The following is an 18051-nucleotide window of genomic DNA, read 5'->3' on the forward strand; positions in this document are numbered from 1 at the left end:
TGATATCCACATGTCACAGTGTGAATTGAAAACTACTGACACTGGTATATATTAAATAATCTTTTAGCTAAACGCACAGGGAAAATTTTCTACGTTTCCCTTTAGCTTCCTGGTGCGACCTTTTTCGCGATTTCAAGTTTGCGGGCTGGTGCGGAACCAGTCATCCTCAGCCCAGTCCCTTGACGTTCCCTCTCGCCTTGTTCCTTGCGCAAAATCTGGGAAGGAGTGGTGGAGAAAACTGAGTATATGTCCAACAGTTTATATCTAGTATATTGTTGTAGTGGGAGAGAAGATTGGGGACGAGTCATACATGTATTGCTGTCCACGTAATGCATCATTAATAGCCAATCAGAAACTAACTGTCTTTCCGGTAATCGGCATTTCTCTTTTACTTAATGAACTCCGAAATGAGATGCCTATTTGACGTCAAACTACATTGTTCAAATGTGTGATAGTTTCTGCCAGGTGACGAGGTACTGACGTATTTTCCCTTAAACTGAGTGGCACCTTCTCCTGGCGTAGCAGTATTCAAGTATCTAGCGGACTTAACGCATCGATATTTGTTCCCACAAAACCAAAGAGAAATTTTGCTTCTTCTGTTAAAGTTCAAGCCAAGGTAATTGATTTTTATTCACATCTTCTATAATAGGTTGATTTTTACACCGAAGATTGACACTGATTTCAGTCGGTCGAGCAGTGGGAACATAATTGCGTTTTCCTCGCCCGAAAAACTTACTCGTTAAACTAGCCAGTTTGTTACTGGAGGTTCTATATAGAAATACATATATATTTTCAAGAAAATTATCGTGAGTGATGCAAAGATTTTTAAGGAGGTTCTTTACATGTATGAGAAAAAAAACACGGTGATGGCTTTTTGGGTTAAACAACCCAAAAAAATAGAAAAAGAACTCTACGTTAGGGTATTGAGTGGTATGTTCCTCGCACCTATGAGATAATCGCATTAGGGTATGTATCTTGCACCAAACAGATCGCCGCATTAAGGTTTGTATCTCGCACCAATCACATCACAGTAATGGGATATCTCGCACCAATCAGAGCGCTTCTCTTTCCTATGATGTCACGGAATCAAGAGTGACATTAACCAGAAACTGTAGGCTCATTTTGTAAGCATAATGGTATGAGGTCTTTGTGAGAATCCCGTCGCTTTAGTTCGAGATACATCAGGATTAGAAAGGTTGGCAAGTCATTTTTTGTATCATTTGTATCATTTTTTTGTATCATTTAAGTTAACAGGTGTTTTTAACCGCTCCTTTACTCACTGCGACCCAGCCAGACAACTTTTATTCCATCTCGTGCTATGACCAAACACGCCCACTCATTACATTACATAACGTTGGGCATGCACGCGCTTGAATTTTATCCACCAGTTAAATTCCATTTCGCCATTTAGACTTCGCTCCATTAGGTGTCATTCCATGTAAAAAACTCTGCATTTTATCACGTATTATAACCGCACAACCCACATGAACCAACTAAAAAAAAATCGCATAGATTTTTATTTTTTTGGCATTTTCTACCAATTAAATTTGCTTTTAGCTACTTTGAACTTAACTCCGATGCGTTGTAATTCCTTGTAAAGAACCAGAAAGGAGCAAAGTACAGATCGGCAACAACCAAAAAAGGAGCCTCCTTCTTTTCAGTGTATCTTCGCTTATTCAAAGAATGGAGATCGCAACAGGTCGTTGGTTAGGGCCTATTTTAGATGAAATAGAATTTCAATTTGCTTTCCGTGGTGATATTACATGAAATTATATTTTTAAGGCAATTAACTGCTTTGATTTTTTTCTCTGACGGAGGAACAGCAGGAAGCGGCGTCTCCTTCGCAACTGTTGTTTGGTCTCGTCATTCAATGGTCATTACCGTGTCTCACCTCGACCCACCCGGTCGAAAAAAAAACTCTATAAGAGAAGCATGCCTATGTTTGAACCGATCTGTTGACTTCCTTTTCGAATGAGCCGCTCCCAAGTATTTCTTAGTTGAGTTAAAGACATAGAATAATGACTCATATCGCTGAAAATTATCCCCAATTTAAAACCGCTCAAATTTTCTGTTACTTGATTTCATTAGCGTATTTTCGCGAGCAGCGACTTTGATTTGGAAGAAAGTATTAATGTCGTATTGGAAACTTGTCTAATTAAAGAAATTGGCGTGTGACTAAAATCTAAAATTCGATCCTTTTCACGATTTTTAGGTCTCTTCATGATCATCGCAATTTTGACTTGAATCAACTGTTTTCCTAATATTCTGGAAACTCACGTCCATTCCTTATGAACATGCCTCTTACACTGGATTAATTAGCGGCAGCAAGATAGTCTCTTGGTGAAGGAGACAAGGGAAATTGTCTCAATTTATTATATCTATAATATTTTATCCTTGAAAAAAAAAATGAATCTAGTCGAAGGGCGAATGTCAAATCCAAGTACCCCCGAGGATTCGAAACTCGCACGCTTTGCTTTCACAGTCCATTTGTCGACCCAGTGACTTACCGAACAATCGTTGGTTAGTGAGACCATGAACTTGCTTTGTTCATAGATATCTAATCATCTCATCGAAGAGTATTTGATGTGGAGAGCTTGCACGTAAGAGCTCTCGCGAGAGCCACGCGTGTTTCGAGGTTGGCGCTGGCTGGCAGAAATGTAGTTCTGAACTAGTGGAGGCAGGAGAGCCTCCTCTTCGCCAATCTAAATGTGATTTCTGTTAAGGGATTCGTTTATCTCTTATTGATATATTCAGTGATATGTTTTTTGTTTTTGTTTTTGTTTTTGGTTACAGTTATTTTGCCTTTTTATCATGGCGAGTCGGTGGCAAACTTTAGCTTATAACAGTAGACGTAAAGGCTGGAGAGGATCTCTTTTCGAAAAAACGGCTAATGAGGTCAGTGCATCGAACAATATAGGACGTTTGCCAAAAACACTTGATGCTGTTCAGTAAATTCATAGTATTGGTCGACTGGAAATTATCATGTGCCTGATAAAATTGGTTGAACTATTTGACGCGCGCAACAATTGCCATCGTGTTAAAACGTTCCTTGTCTGTCGCGGTTACTAAGGGAAGAGGAATTTGAAGGGATGAACTCCCGTTGAACGCCAACAACGCATATCAGTTACGCATGAATTTTCAGAATTCAGAACAGAGCACGAAGTTTTATAACTAATATTGTTTATACCCTTCTTACTCTTTAGAATGCCGCACAAACTGGATCATGCGGACGACACCACCTGTCGGAAAGTGAAGAAATCAACCAGTACCGTACCAACATCAGGCGCTCAATTCAGACCGCCTGCCTTGTAAGTGAAGTCTACTTCCGATCGCTCAGCAACCCTGTAAGAAAGGCAGGATCTTTATATATTCAAATTCTGCATCACAAATTTCAATAATGACATTACTTTGATAAAGCGTTTCTCGATTTAGAGAAGTAAAACCAAAAGTAATCTCAATGGCCAATCAGAGAAAAGGAAAAAAAAAACCAAAGTAATCACAATGGCCAATCAGAGAAAAGGAAAAAAAAACCAAAGTAATCACAATGGCCAATCAGAGAAAAGGAAAAAAAAACCAAAGTAATCACAATGGCCAATCAGAGAAAAGGAAAAAAAAAAAACCAAAGTAATCACAATGGCCAATCAGAGAAAAGGAAAAAAAAACCAAAGTAATCACAATGGCCAATCAGAGAAAAGGAAAAAAAAAACCAAAGTAATCACAATGGCCAATCAGAGAAAAGGAAAAAAAAAACCAAAGTAATCACAATGGCCAATCAGAGAAAAGGAAAAAAACCAAAGTAATCACAATGGCCAATCAGAGAAAAGGAAAAAAAAACCAAAGTAATCACAATGGCCAATCAGAGAAAAGGAAAAAAAACCAAAGTAATCACAATGGCCAATCAGAGAAAAGGAAAAAAAAAAAACCAAAGTAATCACAATGGCCAATCAGAGAAAAGGAAAAAAAAAACCAAAGTAATCACAATGGCCAATCAGAGAAAAGGAAAAAAAAACAAAAGTAATCACAATGGCCAATCAGAGAAAAGGAAAAAAAAAACCAAAGTAATCACAATGGCCAATCAGAGAAAAGGAAAAAAAAAACCAAAGTAATCACAATGGCCAATCAGAGAAAAGGAAAAAAAAACCAAAGTAATCACAATGGCCAATCAGAGAAAAGGGAAAAAAAAACCAAAGTAATCACAATGGCCAATCAGAGAAAAGGAAAAAAAACCAAAGTAATCACAATGGCCAATCAGAGAAAAGGAAAAAAAACCAAAGTAATCACAATGGCCAATCAGAGAAAAGGAAAAAAAAACCAAAGTAATCACAATGGCCAATCAGAGAAAAGGAAAAAAAAACTAAAGTAATCACAATGGCCAATCAGAGAAAAGGAAAAAAAAACCAAAGTAATCACAATGGCCAATCAGAGAAAAGGAAAAAAAAAACCAAAGTAATCACAATGGCCAATCAGAGAAAAGGAAAAAAAAAACCCAAAGTAATCACAATGGCCAATCAAAGAAAAGAAAAAATCATAACGAGCATATAAAAAAATCAAGTAAAAATAAGGCACCTGCGTTAAGCGCGGGAAAACGCGGCGACCAGGTCGTGATTAGTTCTAGTTTTAGTTTGCCGCTTTGACCGGAAGGATGTGTGGAGGCAATTTTCGGGACCAGTGAAAGACCGCACTGTATGCAGCAAAACTAATGCAATCTTGGATTACTTTCGACACTTAATTGAGATCAGTCAGCAACAATACAGTTTAAACAGATCATGCTCACAATCACATGAAATAAGTATTTTGTGTGCTCATTCGTCTTCTCTAAAAATACGCTCGTCATGTACATTTTTTATCACGGTTACTAATTATTTTACTTACATGTGCTTAAATTGCATTATGATTATTACTTCGGAAAGCAGGATGTTACGCTAGAAATTCGTGGCTTCGATTATCTAAATCTAACGTCACGGGTTGCTCAAAGTCTGCTTGTGTTTTTAGACACCAATCATCGACCTGCACATAAAATTATAACAGTTTTCTAGTTTATGACCTTACTAACTAATTGATTGATTGATTGACAGACATATCCTCGTCCAATCTCTCCACGTGCTGCGGGCTCCCCTACAGTCACGTGGTCTCAACCACCAGTGGTAGATAACACAAAGAGGTAATTAAAAAATTGTGGCTACGGCGGGGAAGAGAGAGAGCAACTGATTTCTGCTTGTTTATTACCGGCCAAGTTTATTTGTTACCCAGTTTAACTGCATCACTAGGTATACAACAAACAAAATCCATAGATCTTTTTCTATTTTTGTTTCTAAGGCGGAATGCATTTGAGTTTACAAGACCATCAAGGATTTACCGTAAGTATAGACCCTGCAACGCTAAATTCTCTTAACTAGGTGCTCTGAATCCCTCGTAGATTCTTTTCATGAATTAAGAGTTCAGTCAGGATAACATTGTCTCAACACTTTCTCTGTGATCATCACCTGTTACATGCACATCAGTCTAGCTAGTATTTGTTTACGGCAGGGCTTAGTAAATCGCTGCTTCTTGTAGGGGAAGATTCCGAGGAAATGTTTAAATTGAGGAGACGTTCGCACCTGCTGTTCGATGAACTGGAACGAGAGCGGCAAGGAAATGCCCAGTTGAGAAGACAAGTAGAGAGGTAACTCTACGTGGAAATTATTTTCCCATATCCCATTTCCCCCATTTTTCTCATTCTTCCACTTTTTCCATTTTCCAATGTTCCAATTTTCTTATCCTTCGGTTCTACTGAAACGTGAAAAGCAACAAGCTTACTTGTCAACAAAGGTAATTTTTTCTCCCTGTAATTTACCCCACGAAAACCCTTGACACAAACCTGCTCTACTTCATTGTACGGTCCAGCTTCATTATTGTCATGCAACATTATTATCTACCAGATTCTCTTCCTTTCCTTAACCCTCGTTTCTAAACAAATTGCAAGAAAAAAACCGGTTGCTAAAATGTTTACAGAATCTTTCTTCATAATCACGAATCACGTATCACAAAGCTTACGATTAACTACAAAAGGCGAGCACTATGGCGTGACTTGTAACGGAGAAATTAGGAGAAAGCGTAACTTATTAGTAAGAGTCACGCATCACGGAACGTCACGAAAAAGAGCTATGCTGCGTGATGATCAAAATTATGGCGTGCATGAAAATACTCTGATATAGTTCTCTGCTTTTACGTTTTTTGATTCTTTGAAGGTTAAAATTGAACGTCTAATCCTATGAATATTGTCTTAAATCTGTTGTAGATTGCGCGATCATCAGGGGCGAGTAATTTCTCTTGTGAATGAAATCGACGGCCTGCGGAGGGAAAACGAGTCCTGGGCGCAAGAAATTCGCGTCAGAAAGGAAGCACGTACGGCACATGCTGCTCAAATTGGATCAAGATTTTAGTAAGTCAACATAGCGGACACAGCTGTCGATTCAACATAGCGGTCAAACGTCAGGCATGCGCGAGGGGATTTATTTTGGCCACCCCACCCCAGACCCCCCCATCCTGCACACCAATTTCCCGCCCAAAATTTAGAGGAAAAAATAAGAAACTGTTGTCAGCGCTGTCTCGCAAAATCAGAGAAAGATAATTGAAAAGTTCAAAGAAAACTGTAAAAAGGAAAAAAAAGAAGTTAAAAGGAAAACCGACACTGTTGGGACACACACCTTATTCAAGTACTGGTATTCTGGTGATTTACCATTCCGTTTTGAGCCTTACCGAAAATGGTTTCCCTTTCTGAAACACTATGACTTACTGGCTTTTGTAGTTGTTAGTAACTAGTGTGAGACAACTTGGATCCCACAGCCAGCAGCACGCCACCCGAATCATTACAAAGTTCGCACGTGCGCAAACGTTTGACCGGTGTATTTAGTAAGTCAGGTCACGTGACACGAGACAGTCACTTCGTGTGCACCAAGAACTCATCGATACAAACCTTAACCGGGACACGAATGCAAATGACTTATGGCATTAAAAATAAACTTTTGCCGCTTTGACCTCATCCGACCAATTTTATAGGTTCTGTCTTTGGGACAGTTCGCAAATGAGTACCTAAAAAGTTTCGGTATTAAATTGGCTTTGTTTCACATTATTCTGGATTAGTCGAAAAAATTTCTATTGGGACCTGTGTAAGAAGCACGTGTGCTCATGCGCGCCAAACAATGCCCGAAAATATTCTACCATGCTATTGTAGAGGGAGGGGTGGGTAGTATCCAATCCGAGTTGGTTTCTTTCAAATTTATTATGCAAGAGATCATGAGCTTATGTTTTCCCCGTTTTCTTGTTTCATCCAGCGCAACCACGATAATTTTCATCTGCGAACGTATTTTTTAACACATGATGATTAAACTGCATGTAATCTTTCCACGCAGGTAACAAGTAGCCACATAACTGTGCTATGCATGAATTCCTTGAACTACTGGAAAAATCAAATTCGACGGATAATCAGCAAGAAGTACATTTGAAGACGATGGGTATCAACATGTTGCCCAACTGTTTACATCCGAACGTAAATTCTCCATACCAGACAGCGCAGTAATGCATTATGCTGGTAGGGAGAATTAAACAGTATAATCATAAACCAGGTGAAGTAATCACCAGTACGTCTTTCCAACACAGTCAATTTTCACGTATCGTCGATTGACGTTACTGAGAAGAAGACTTTGATTTATTTTGACACATCTGTTTGAAATAAGTGTCTTTCCTTCCGTCAGTTCCTTTCTGCCTTTCCTTATTATATTATTTCGTTTCCACCTTCCTTTACGCCCTTAAATTAGTATTTACATTCTTCACACTGTTTTTTTCTTATTTCCTTTGTGAACAAAGGGAGAAAAAAAAGTAAAATTTGTTTGACAGTCAAGAGTTTCTTAAATAGTGATCATTGCCGTTATTCTCATGACCTTTATATTTGATCCGAGGGTGAAACTGTAGGAAGAAACTAGAAGCCGGTCACTCTAAAGGGTTAAAGCGTGAATGCACACAAAGCCAATAACCGACTTGTGTTTTTTTACACTAATTTGAAGACGAAAATATGACTCTTGCTGTAAGTAAGTCTCCCTAGGTGCTAAACAACAGAAACGGCCAGTTTTACACAAAACTGTTGCGGGACGAAAAGTTAATTCAACTTCAATTGAGCTAAGTCGTTTTTTTCTCTGCTTCAACAAAGTTTTATCAGACCATGTCACGTGGCCCCACACCTTCACGGTCACGTGATTCAAATGCCATTTTTGGACGCAAGCAAAAAATAACAAGCTTAACACAGTTCTCAAAGTTTTCCTAATTAGGATTAGAATTTGTAACTAGAGCTTCAAAACATAAGATTTGTGACACGAGGGAAAACTAATATCGGCCCATATAAGCTACTTTATGAACAAAGTTTCACCACCAATGGTGAGTGCAAATCTCTTAATGGGGTAATGGCTTTTACGGCTAACGGTTGAAATTTTGACCAACTTACGGCTAAAGATGGATATATAGATTATTTATCATCACTTTGCAACTAAAAAATTGAATAACACGATTGTTACAAAAGAGAATATCAATAATAATATGAAAAGGAACTAGCATTGGTTTAAAGCAAGTTTGTATTAAAATTTGTTTGTATACCTGTTACTGCTGGCCAACGGTTAACACAAAATGACATATTGTGGAAAGGGAGAATTTTAACGGTTCACTAGTTTTACGACTTATAGTTTAAATAAGTGGTCAATTTTCACGCCTAGGTGCTACATTTTTTGGCCGTTTTACTGTTAGTTTATTATCCCATTGAGATCCTCTGTCAATTAATTCCTGAAGCCATATGGTTTGCACAAAGAAAACACGAGCAACTTCAATGATACTTTTATTGAACTTTATGCGACTAAGCATTTATCTAAATAGCTTATTAAAATAGTCTTTTTTTTTATTTCATACCTTGTCGTTGTTGTCTTTTTATTCTAATTCAAATCAAATTATCTTCTCCGATGTGTCGCCCCATAAATAAATTAAGTCTAATATTAGAATTATGCGCCGATCAATTCGAAGCTTCAACATACGGGTATTTTACCGTCGTCCGCGCCCTGGAGGGGGTGGAAGAGAATTTCAATCTTGAACCGGAAGTGTCAAGTCTTTCCAGCGGAATACAAGTGTCATATCTTTAAATATCGAGGTGTTTAAAGGTAAATAAAGTCAATCTGTAGAAAGTCACTGTCGCTGATTTCACTTGTTACAAAAAAAAAATGAACATCAAATCCGGCACTTGGGTGGGGAATTTGAACAACAATTTTGCTCCGGTGGGGCGGGAGTTTGAACAAATTTGAATAAACCAATCTTTAAAAGTTCAAATGCCTGGGAGCTTCCTGGGGGTAGATGTTGAATCTTCGGATTGATCGACGCATTACAATCGCGCCTAAGCAGACAATAAATAAATTACACATTTTAGCACCTTTTTTTCCCCACACCACCCCAGCTGACTTGGTGAGCTTGTACAGAGTTCTATTAGTTTTTCAACTTCTAATTTCAATAGGAAGTGTTTCATTTACGCAACTGGTCAAAGCCGTGGTGCGTTTAAGAAATAGTCATTCTTGGCATTCCTACAGAACGCTTTCGAATCATGGGCAAAAAGACGAATTAAAGCTTAGCCAAGATAGAATAAATAAACTACGATTTTAAGCAAATTCGTTTACGTTACTTCAAATAAATAAATTTTTGTTTTCCTACGAAATCGTAATTTTTTCACTCGCTATAAACATTCGATTTGCAAAATCTAATCGCAAAGCTGTATCATACCGAGAACTACCAGGCCAAACGTCCGAACTACAGACACACACCTTTTCCAATAACAGTATGGAGATTCAAGGATTCGAGTAAAAGAAAACTCAATGAGACTGTCCAAAAACCCTCTGAGGTCGTTCACACTTTCTACGACTCTAACAAGAGGGATATGTCTCAATCCTTTTACGTCTCGTTTAATCATCTTATTGAATTTGTTAAGTTTAGGATTTTCAACTCGTGTCGGTATTTTCCATCATCAGCCATCCTTATTCCTTCCTGCTATTGTACTATAGTACCTATTGTACTATAGTACCTATTGTACCTTTGGCGTTTCTCTTTTTTACCAAACTAATATTTTGTAGTCATTAACAATCCGGTCCAATCTTCTCCATTGTTAGCCATCTTTGTACCATCCTGGTTTATCTTTGCATCTCCTGTGTTTTTATATATCACCAAACTAATATTTTATAGTCATTAACAATCCGGTCCAATCTTCTCCATTCTAAGTCATCCTTGCTTTCTCTTCCTTAATTATTGTTTCTTCAGCGTTTTTCTATCTTACCAAACTAATATTTAGTAGTCGTTTCCAATCCCTGTCAATCTTTTCCATCCTTAGCCATCCTACTTCGTTTCTTGTTTATTTTTGCCATCGTGTTATTTTTCTTTCTCATCAAAGAAATATTTGGTAGATACCTTCAGCTTGAAGGCAATTTTGAATATCACAGACTCAAAAAATGCTCTGCGTTTCTCTTTTATTCATACCATTTACCAAAAAATGAAAATGAAACATCAATGGAGAATTCCTCTTCAGCTACAGTCTGGGCGAGATATAAAGTTACTTCAAGTACTTATCAAACAATCCCTGCTTGTCCATAATGAGAACATCCTCATAACCTCCGATGAAGACATCATTAGCAAATAGCATTGGTGTTTTTCGAGTACCAGCTTTGGAGAAAACTTTATCTCTTTGCGCTCTGTTCATGGCCACATCTAGCGCAATCCACTCGTCAAAATCCGATCGGTTTGAAATCCCTTTTGCCTTTAAGAACTTCTCCAACAGTTCATTGTCCTTTCGCACCTTGAGATTCGTCGACATGGCTGCGTAGTACACGCGAATTCTTCCACGCCCGCCTAAATCGTCTTTCACTCCGATTTGCGCGCCGACGCCGTCCTCCAACACGTTGTTTATGAAGACTTTGAAAGGGCTTCCGTTGATGGAAATGTCTCCCCATTTTATGAACACTTCGTAAGCTCCAGGCTCCGTGGGGATGTACAGCACGCTATGCTCTGTAAATGTGCCCTTCTTCACACTTTTGACGTAGGGCACTGGAATGGAAACCGCTGGACAGCTGATGCAGACGCTCAAAGGGCCTTTGGTTGTGTTATCAGTTACGACCCTGAATCTCCCTACACGGCCGACCTCCCCGGCGATAAGCCCTGGTCCCTCTGCTGTATTCGTAGGAAGTTCAGGTGATATAGATCCATTTGTCAGAAAGGGAGGGTTAAGTGGGTAATTTTTGCCCTCATCGTCAGAAGACAGGCTCGGCGAGCCGTTCTGACTCGTTGGTGAGTGGTTCTTGTTCGAAGACACTTCGTGTCCATTATTTGAATTTCCATCCACAAGGTCTTTCCGCTGATTTCTAAGAGGCGCCTTCAGAGAACTGAGGCCGTTTTGCTCTGGAACTGTCAAGTAGAATGGACTCCTCAATATATGAGCCCCACAATGCAGAATACTGATGACGTAGTCTCCAGGTCGTGTTGGTAAATACTTCACACAGTAAGTATTTCTGTTCAGCGGTTTCACGCTGAGATCAGGTTTGTCTTCATGAACAGCTCCTCGAACTGGCTTGCATTCAATTGCTATGGTTATATCAGTGGGTTTAGCACCGTTCAACTCGACAACAAATTCCGCCACTTTCCCGAGTTCACTAGCTCTCAGTCCTGAACCGTATGCTTTACACGCATGCGCAATTTCTTCATCCTTATTTACCGGGTTACCTCTATTCGCCTTCTTCCCAGGCCCTTGTTTTAGACTCTCGTACTTCACAAACAGCGCTAGGTACGTCAGCAAGCTTAACTCATCCACTTGCGATGACGCTAGATCAAACGGAGAAATTACCTGCGGTATTCCGAAGGCTTCATGCGCAATTTGCATGCCAAGTTTAGCGTTTCCTTCACCGTTTGTTTTATCTGCATAAAGCTTTGATGGGATTAGTCCAGACTGAGTAGCGTTTACAAGCTCGCAGAGTAGCACGCCATTTTGCCAGTCTGTATCAAAATTTGTGACATTATGGGTAGGAAGCTTTTCATGAACCCAGGACAGAATGAATTCTCTAGGCGAGCTCTGTGTTTGACCAAACATGTCTTGAAGCGGTGTTATCAAAAAGTATATCACCAGGTGCCAAACCCAGTCGAGAAGCAACTCGATGTTTCCTTGAGTGAATTGAAGTGGCTCTACAGGAAGCGAATGAAACAAAAAACTAAAAAAATCGCAATTGGGACATGAGGCCAACCACATCACAGTTTTATTCTGAATCATTCATTGATTATAAAATACATATATAGGTACATATTTTTTGAGAAGAAACCATGCATATCATTATTTGTTTTTCTGGACAGAAACCGAAGTTCTTTCCTTTTCAAATCACTCGATCTGTAACAATGACAAGTACCTGTCAAATTTCATCATTCATGTCCTTTCCAGAAACTTTATTTAAACAGCGTACAGCTCCTCTTTGTACACGATCCATCGACTGAACGACAGGACAAGAAAAATCTTCCAAGCATCTTTTAGGCAAAGTCGAACTCTGTCGTGTTGATGTTGCCGCAAGAAAGAACTGTATACTGCTTTCAAAATATTTTCTTTATAACAAACGAGTTTTCCCAAACTCGGCGTGTTGCATCAATTATTGAAACGTATGATTTCCTTGTATATTCACCTAGAACGTTTAAATTAGTTTATATCCAATACTTGCAACCTTGAAAAATTCCGTTTTTTTTTTAATTTCATCTTCGCGTTAAGAAAACGATACTCTGAAAACTTCGAATCAAAGCCCTCTGTTTTCCTTTTCATGGAGTGAGCGCCAATTTCCAGTCAAGGCGATCATTCACAGGTAGAAAGATAAAAAATTTATGGCGTTTCTATTTCAGCCAAAAAATTAGTTTCACAATTCTATTGCGTGAAAAAATCCTGAAAAACATTAAAGTTTAAAGCCCGTGCTGTTTAAACTAGAAAGCTGGCAACACGGCTATATATCCTAACTTAGTTTAATTAGCATAAGACATGCTATCCAGAAGCAAGTGTCGCAGATAGACATAAATAATAAATTAGTGACAAAAGAGCGAAAATTTTGTAGTTCCCCTAAGAGTTATCACATATTTACCAAATTTAACCGAACTTAAAAGTCGAGGACTCAAGCTGTGTTTCGCCTGATAAATAGAAATTAATAAATTTATTATCACCACGCCGAAAGTCTGTTTGTTAAACTTTGGCTCTTAGAAACTGTGCGCCTTGAGCGTGAAGAACAACATGAAAGGACGCATTTATCTGCTCTTGGATATAAGAACATACGAACCAAAACAAAAACATTTGAATAAAATGTCGCTTTATCAGCAAATCCCTGATGCTCAATTTTCAGAATCAAGTGTGATAGCTTCACGCAGATGCGATTTTAAAATCGCATTTATAACTTGTGGCTGTAAATTCGCCTTTGTGTTTTTTTTTTTATGTGTTTCTCGGAATAAATTCGTTTGAATTCCGTGTTAAATGGAATATCAAAATGAAACAGCCAATTTATAAGTATTTTCTACTTCGTCAAAAACAAAACCTGTATGTTCACGGTCGAAATACAATTTTAAAACAATACTTATTTCGCTGCATTTTAAAATGTTGAACCTACCGTGAGGGAACAGCAGCCGTCGACAAAAGAATTTTATTTGCTGTCTTTACAACGAGAATTTCAAAGACGTAAGCAGTTTCGACACAAGAGCGAGTGATGGAAATTATTTTATATATCACAGTTACAGAGATGATACATACGGAATGAAAATAAAAGTAATAACATCAAGAATACCTTGCAATTTTGCTTCGTCTCTCGCCTATGTTTATCCACGAGGATGAAAAACAAAATTTGCCATTTAGGTCCCAATGGAGCGACTTCTTGCTGCTTTAAAAGTCTCCCGTGCAGTAAATCATGTTGAGAATCGTTCGAAAGAGCGAACAAGTGTAAACACCGAGAGAGTGTCGGTGTAAGTTTATGGCTTTGAGCACATGTCATGCAGATGTCAAAGCGTTTTTGATATTTGCATAGGGAACAAATATACATATTCTGAAAATAATTTCCATACATTTCCATTACGTGTATAACAGGTAACATAACACGCTTGCTGCGACTTTCGTGAACTGCAAACTTGCATCTCCATCTCCTGCACAAGCCTAAAGATATTTTTTTCAATTTTCCAGGCAATCAAAACACAGTCAAATAATTTAATAAGTACAGTAAAGGAAACTAATGAAATATCGAAGAACATGACCAGCTCAGCTCGGGTATGGTTTTTATTGTTTCCCTGGTTTCACCTGTTCAAACGAGTAAATAACAAAGTTGCGAGATCTAAAAGCAAACGATGAATAAAATGCTGTGGAATTCTTTCATTTTACTTGAAAATTTGGATATTAAATGAATCTTGGTATAATCAAACGACTGGTTTTCATCTTTGAAAATTCTTTTTTTTTTTTGGTTTTTTTTTGGTTTTTTTTTTCTCAAATCATGCTCGAAGTGATTAGGACCAGAACCTCCCGGCGAGTTGCAAATGATGACGGTCAGAACATGAATTTGTCACTACGCTTTGGTCACAGATTCAAATGCAAAAAATTGAAAACTCAATGTATTTAGCAAAGCAAGATCGGAATAATAGCTGTGTTTTCTATCGGTATGCTCAGCTGACTGCGTTATGGACTACGGGCAGATTTATCTGACTCGTGCAAAAGATGTCGTCGTCTGAGGTTGGAATTCAACGATAAACAAAACAGTGTTAGCGCACTGCGCGGAACTCCGGGAGTGAGGCGCGGTAAGTTTCGTGCATATATTCTACGGCTGCAATCTACAGTTTCACTCTCTGAGCCCTGTCGGGGCCCTTTCCCAAGCCGTTACATTAGGCGTCATATCCGTGACGAAGACCATTTGCGTTACAAAGAATAATTACGTGACATATCGTTGTGAAGGGGAAAAAACCTCACCTGGAAACAGCTGAGAATAACAGCTGTCAAACCAGAACAGTTTTTAATCTTTAAGCCCGTTTTCTTAATTCGTTCGTTGCATCAGTTGTTTTGTTTGAATGGAAACAATAACAAATGTTTGCATTTCTTATATTGTTATATTTTGCAAATGTCACCCTCGTGATCTGGGTTGTTTTGATACACGGATACAAGACAAAACATGGATAGATCTCTTCTCGACGAAAAGATTTGATAAAATTATCGCGGAGTGACACACTGGAGAGTGAATACTGTTAGTATAAATGACAGTAATTATGGAAGTTTCTAGCTTGTATTATCGGTTTCTGTCAAAATTAATTGCAGGCCTTGACACGTTGAAGAAAGTACTTAATTCAGCGTTAAAAATATTCCAAGAGAATTCAATCAAGGAAGCAATCAAAACAACATTTGAGAAGCTCGATGATTTCACTCGAACATCTTGAGAGATGCATAAGTTTATTTGTCTCACGCGTTCACTCTTCTTACAGAAGAAACGGCGAAAGCCTTGATTTGTAGGACGATTCGCACACGAGAATAAATAAGACGTTATACGTTATGAAGGACACCGGTTACATACATACAGGAAATAGTGTTCGGTCTTTTAAATAAGATCGGCCATAATATTATCAATGGAATAATCTCGAGAGAGTATTTACCGATAGAATCACTATGGTGTTTGGATATTTCAGTTTCGTCTCGCTGTCACGCAAGATAACCAACAGAATACGCTGTTTCTTCTTACCTGAGATTTCATCCGGGAATTCCAAACTTTCTAAAAAACTGCAAATATTCCTCCAACCAACTACCTGTCGTTTCTTCCTGTGGGGTTGAAATATTGGCACAGCAATCTTTCTTCCCGATAGAACCGACAGCAATTTCGCCGCTATTCCGCTGTCGTGGAGGTCTGTTACGTCTTGTATCGATACACAGACTGTCTCTAGATGAATGTTAGCCCATTTCGCAAGAGTTCGCCTCCTAATAACCCTTCTGTATCCAGTTGCTAAGGGTGTAGAATTACTCCGACCATTTGCCATCTTGGTGACTTGCGCTGTCATCTTTTCCAATCACCTCGCTTCCGGCTAGGTCAGTATTTTACTATCGGTTTTGGATAGTAAAACACTGACTTTCGGAAAATGGTCGTCGTGAACTGATCCTGTTTCGCACGTGTACGGACGGAGTTCAGTCTTGTTCCATCTTGTAAATACTGGTGTGTTGTGGAAACAAAAAGATATACTAAATATAACTTTCCAAGTGTTTATTTTCAATCAGCCTAGTGGATTTCCTCGTACACTGGTAAAAGAAATTCCGTTTTAACTAATATATTAGACTCAGTTGTGTTTTCCTTTAATTAATTTTTTCTTTGAAATTTCTTATACCTCTGTTCCACAGTTACCTATTTATTTATTTACTTATTTATTTTTCTCATTTAAAACTTACGATGACGTACACGTGACAGACGCATATGTCACGCGTTGCGAATCATCAAATATCTGAGATAATACGCACGCTCTCATTGGTTAAAAACATAACGCACACTGTATTATGATGTAGGGGGAGGGGCCAGAGGATTTTTCGGGAATTACATGGATTTCAGGGGGAGACGGAGGGGGGGGTCAGTCGTCATACAAACGAGGTGGGGGGGGAGGGTGGAGATCTTAGGAATATTACATGGCCTTATGGGGGTACCAGGTAAATTTACGTCTGTAAAACCTATTGAAAGTGCTGTCTATAAACGCCAAGAAATGTATTTTACCACTTGGGCTTTCATTTGACCAGTAAATAATCAAGGAAGAACTCAGAAATTTTTAACACACTAATTCCCAAAATACTAACTTTAAATTTTAGACTGATTTTATTGACAAAATTTTAACGATCGATGACTCGCGTTATTATCGGACAGCAACAAAAAAATAAGTTTGTCCTTGGGCTGATCGCTGAGTGTATACAACAGACAGACACTAATAACGCGACGAAACGCCCCGCCGATCAAATTATTTTGTTAAACAGTACTTGTAAGGTTGTGCTTGATTTATCAAGAGATTAACCGCATAACCTCAAATTTTATCAAGATGCTTTCCCATCGCAGAATTGTTGCAAATCAGTGTTCAACATTAGTCTCGGATTCAAATATCCATAGTTAAGAAAGTTTTGGTCAAATCGTCGAACTATCACACATATTTGAAGTGCGATCGGAAGAAGAAATTGAGAGTCATAAAAATGCAACCTTGTTTGCTGAGTTATGCACATAAAAGTTAGTCACGAATATGGTGGATTTTCAGGACAGTTTGCTGTTAAAAAAATGTTAAAAAAACAGCTTCAATGCTGGACATTTGATGAAGAACTATATTACTAAAGAAAATTTCGCCCAGATTTCACTTTTGATCCTCTTAGGGAAGGTCATTACACAAAGAAAGTAATTTGTGCTGTCTTTTGTCGGTGTTTACCTGCGTTATCGTTCGGAAATGTTTGATTTCAGTATCAACATGCAAGGCAGACGGGCTAGTTTTAGAGAGCGGCTCAGAGGTGCGTATCGCGTGCAAGTAACTCAGAAGTGGCGATAACTTATCTTTCGCTAGAGCCTTGGCAATGTCTTCATTTGAAAATGGTTAAATACCTAAGTCTTTTGGCCACTCTGATCCGCTCTGTTTTACTTGCATGTGTGTTCAACCTCCCTGCCTCGTAACTTTAAACCGAAACTCGATCCTGTCGTAAAGTTAAGAGGAAATGAGGTGCTTTAGCTCCCAGCTTAATATTGGATCCTGTTTCACTCCGAAGATTCAGTTAAAGAAGCATAAGTTTACATACCAAGTCCGCGGCGTCAACTTCTCTCCCTTCTGTTTGTTCTTCAGCGTCTTCATAAATTTCTATTTACTTAGATGAAGCTTGATAAAAATCCCTTTAGCCTTTTGTAACCGCGGTAACTAAACTATTGATCGCTAACTTGATTACTGGCAAAATGATGCGAATGTCGTGCATTGCCAAGCTTTGTTCTACAAAATAACTGTATTAGGTTAACCCTTTATAAT

The 18051-nt window shown here is 38.5% G+C and overlaps 2 protein-coding genes across 3 annotated transcripts; one reads left to right on the top strand and one right to left on the bottom strand.

Annotated features, from left to right (window-relative positions):
• Window positions 1-546: 546 nt before the first annotated feature.
• LOC113666754 (uncharacterized) lies at window positions 547-7528 on the top strand. Of its 2 annotated transcripts, none has more exons than XM_089193732.1 (8): window positions 547-616; window positions 2794-2895; window positions 3204-3308; window positions 5076-5161; window positions 5317-5357; window positions 5554-5662; window positions 6278-6421; window positions 7392-7528. In XM_089193732.1, coding segments are annotated over exons 2-8 (570 nt in total). In that variant the 5' UTR covers window positions 547-616; window positions 2794-2811; the 3' UTR covers window positions 7393-7528. The 2 variants fall into 2 exon arrangements, with proteins under 2 accessions (XP_089049858.1, XP_089049859.1); XM_089193733.1 differs by lacking the exon at window positions 547-616 and adding an exon at window positions 1146-1195.
• A 1319-nt stretch (window positions 7529-8847) lies between these two features.
• LOC113666786 (filamin-A) lies at window positions 8848-17964 on the bottom strand. Its single transcript, XM_027182574.2, has 3 exons — window positions 17831-17964; window positions 15768-16229; window positions 8848-12225 (listed from the first exon to the last, which is right to left on the bottom strand). Exons 2-3 carry the CDS (start codon window positions 16078-16080, stop codon window positions 10607-10609), a joined length of 1932 nt encoding a protein of 643 aa, XP_027038375.2. The 5' UTR covers window positions 16081-16229; window positions 17831-17964; the 3' UTR covers window positions 8848-10606.
• Window positions 17965-18051: the final 87 nt, after the last annotated feature.

The sequence above is a fragment of the Pocillopora damicornis genome, chromosome 14, assembly GCF_964200805.1.
Source record: "Pocillopora damicornis chromosome 14, jaPocDami1.2, whole genome shotgun sequence".
Taxonomy (NCBI): Eukaryota; Metazoa; Cnidaria; class Anthozoa; order Scleractinia; family Pocilloporidae; genus Pocillopora; species Pocillopora damicornis.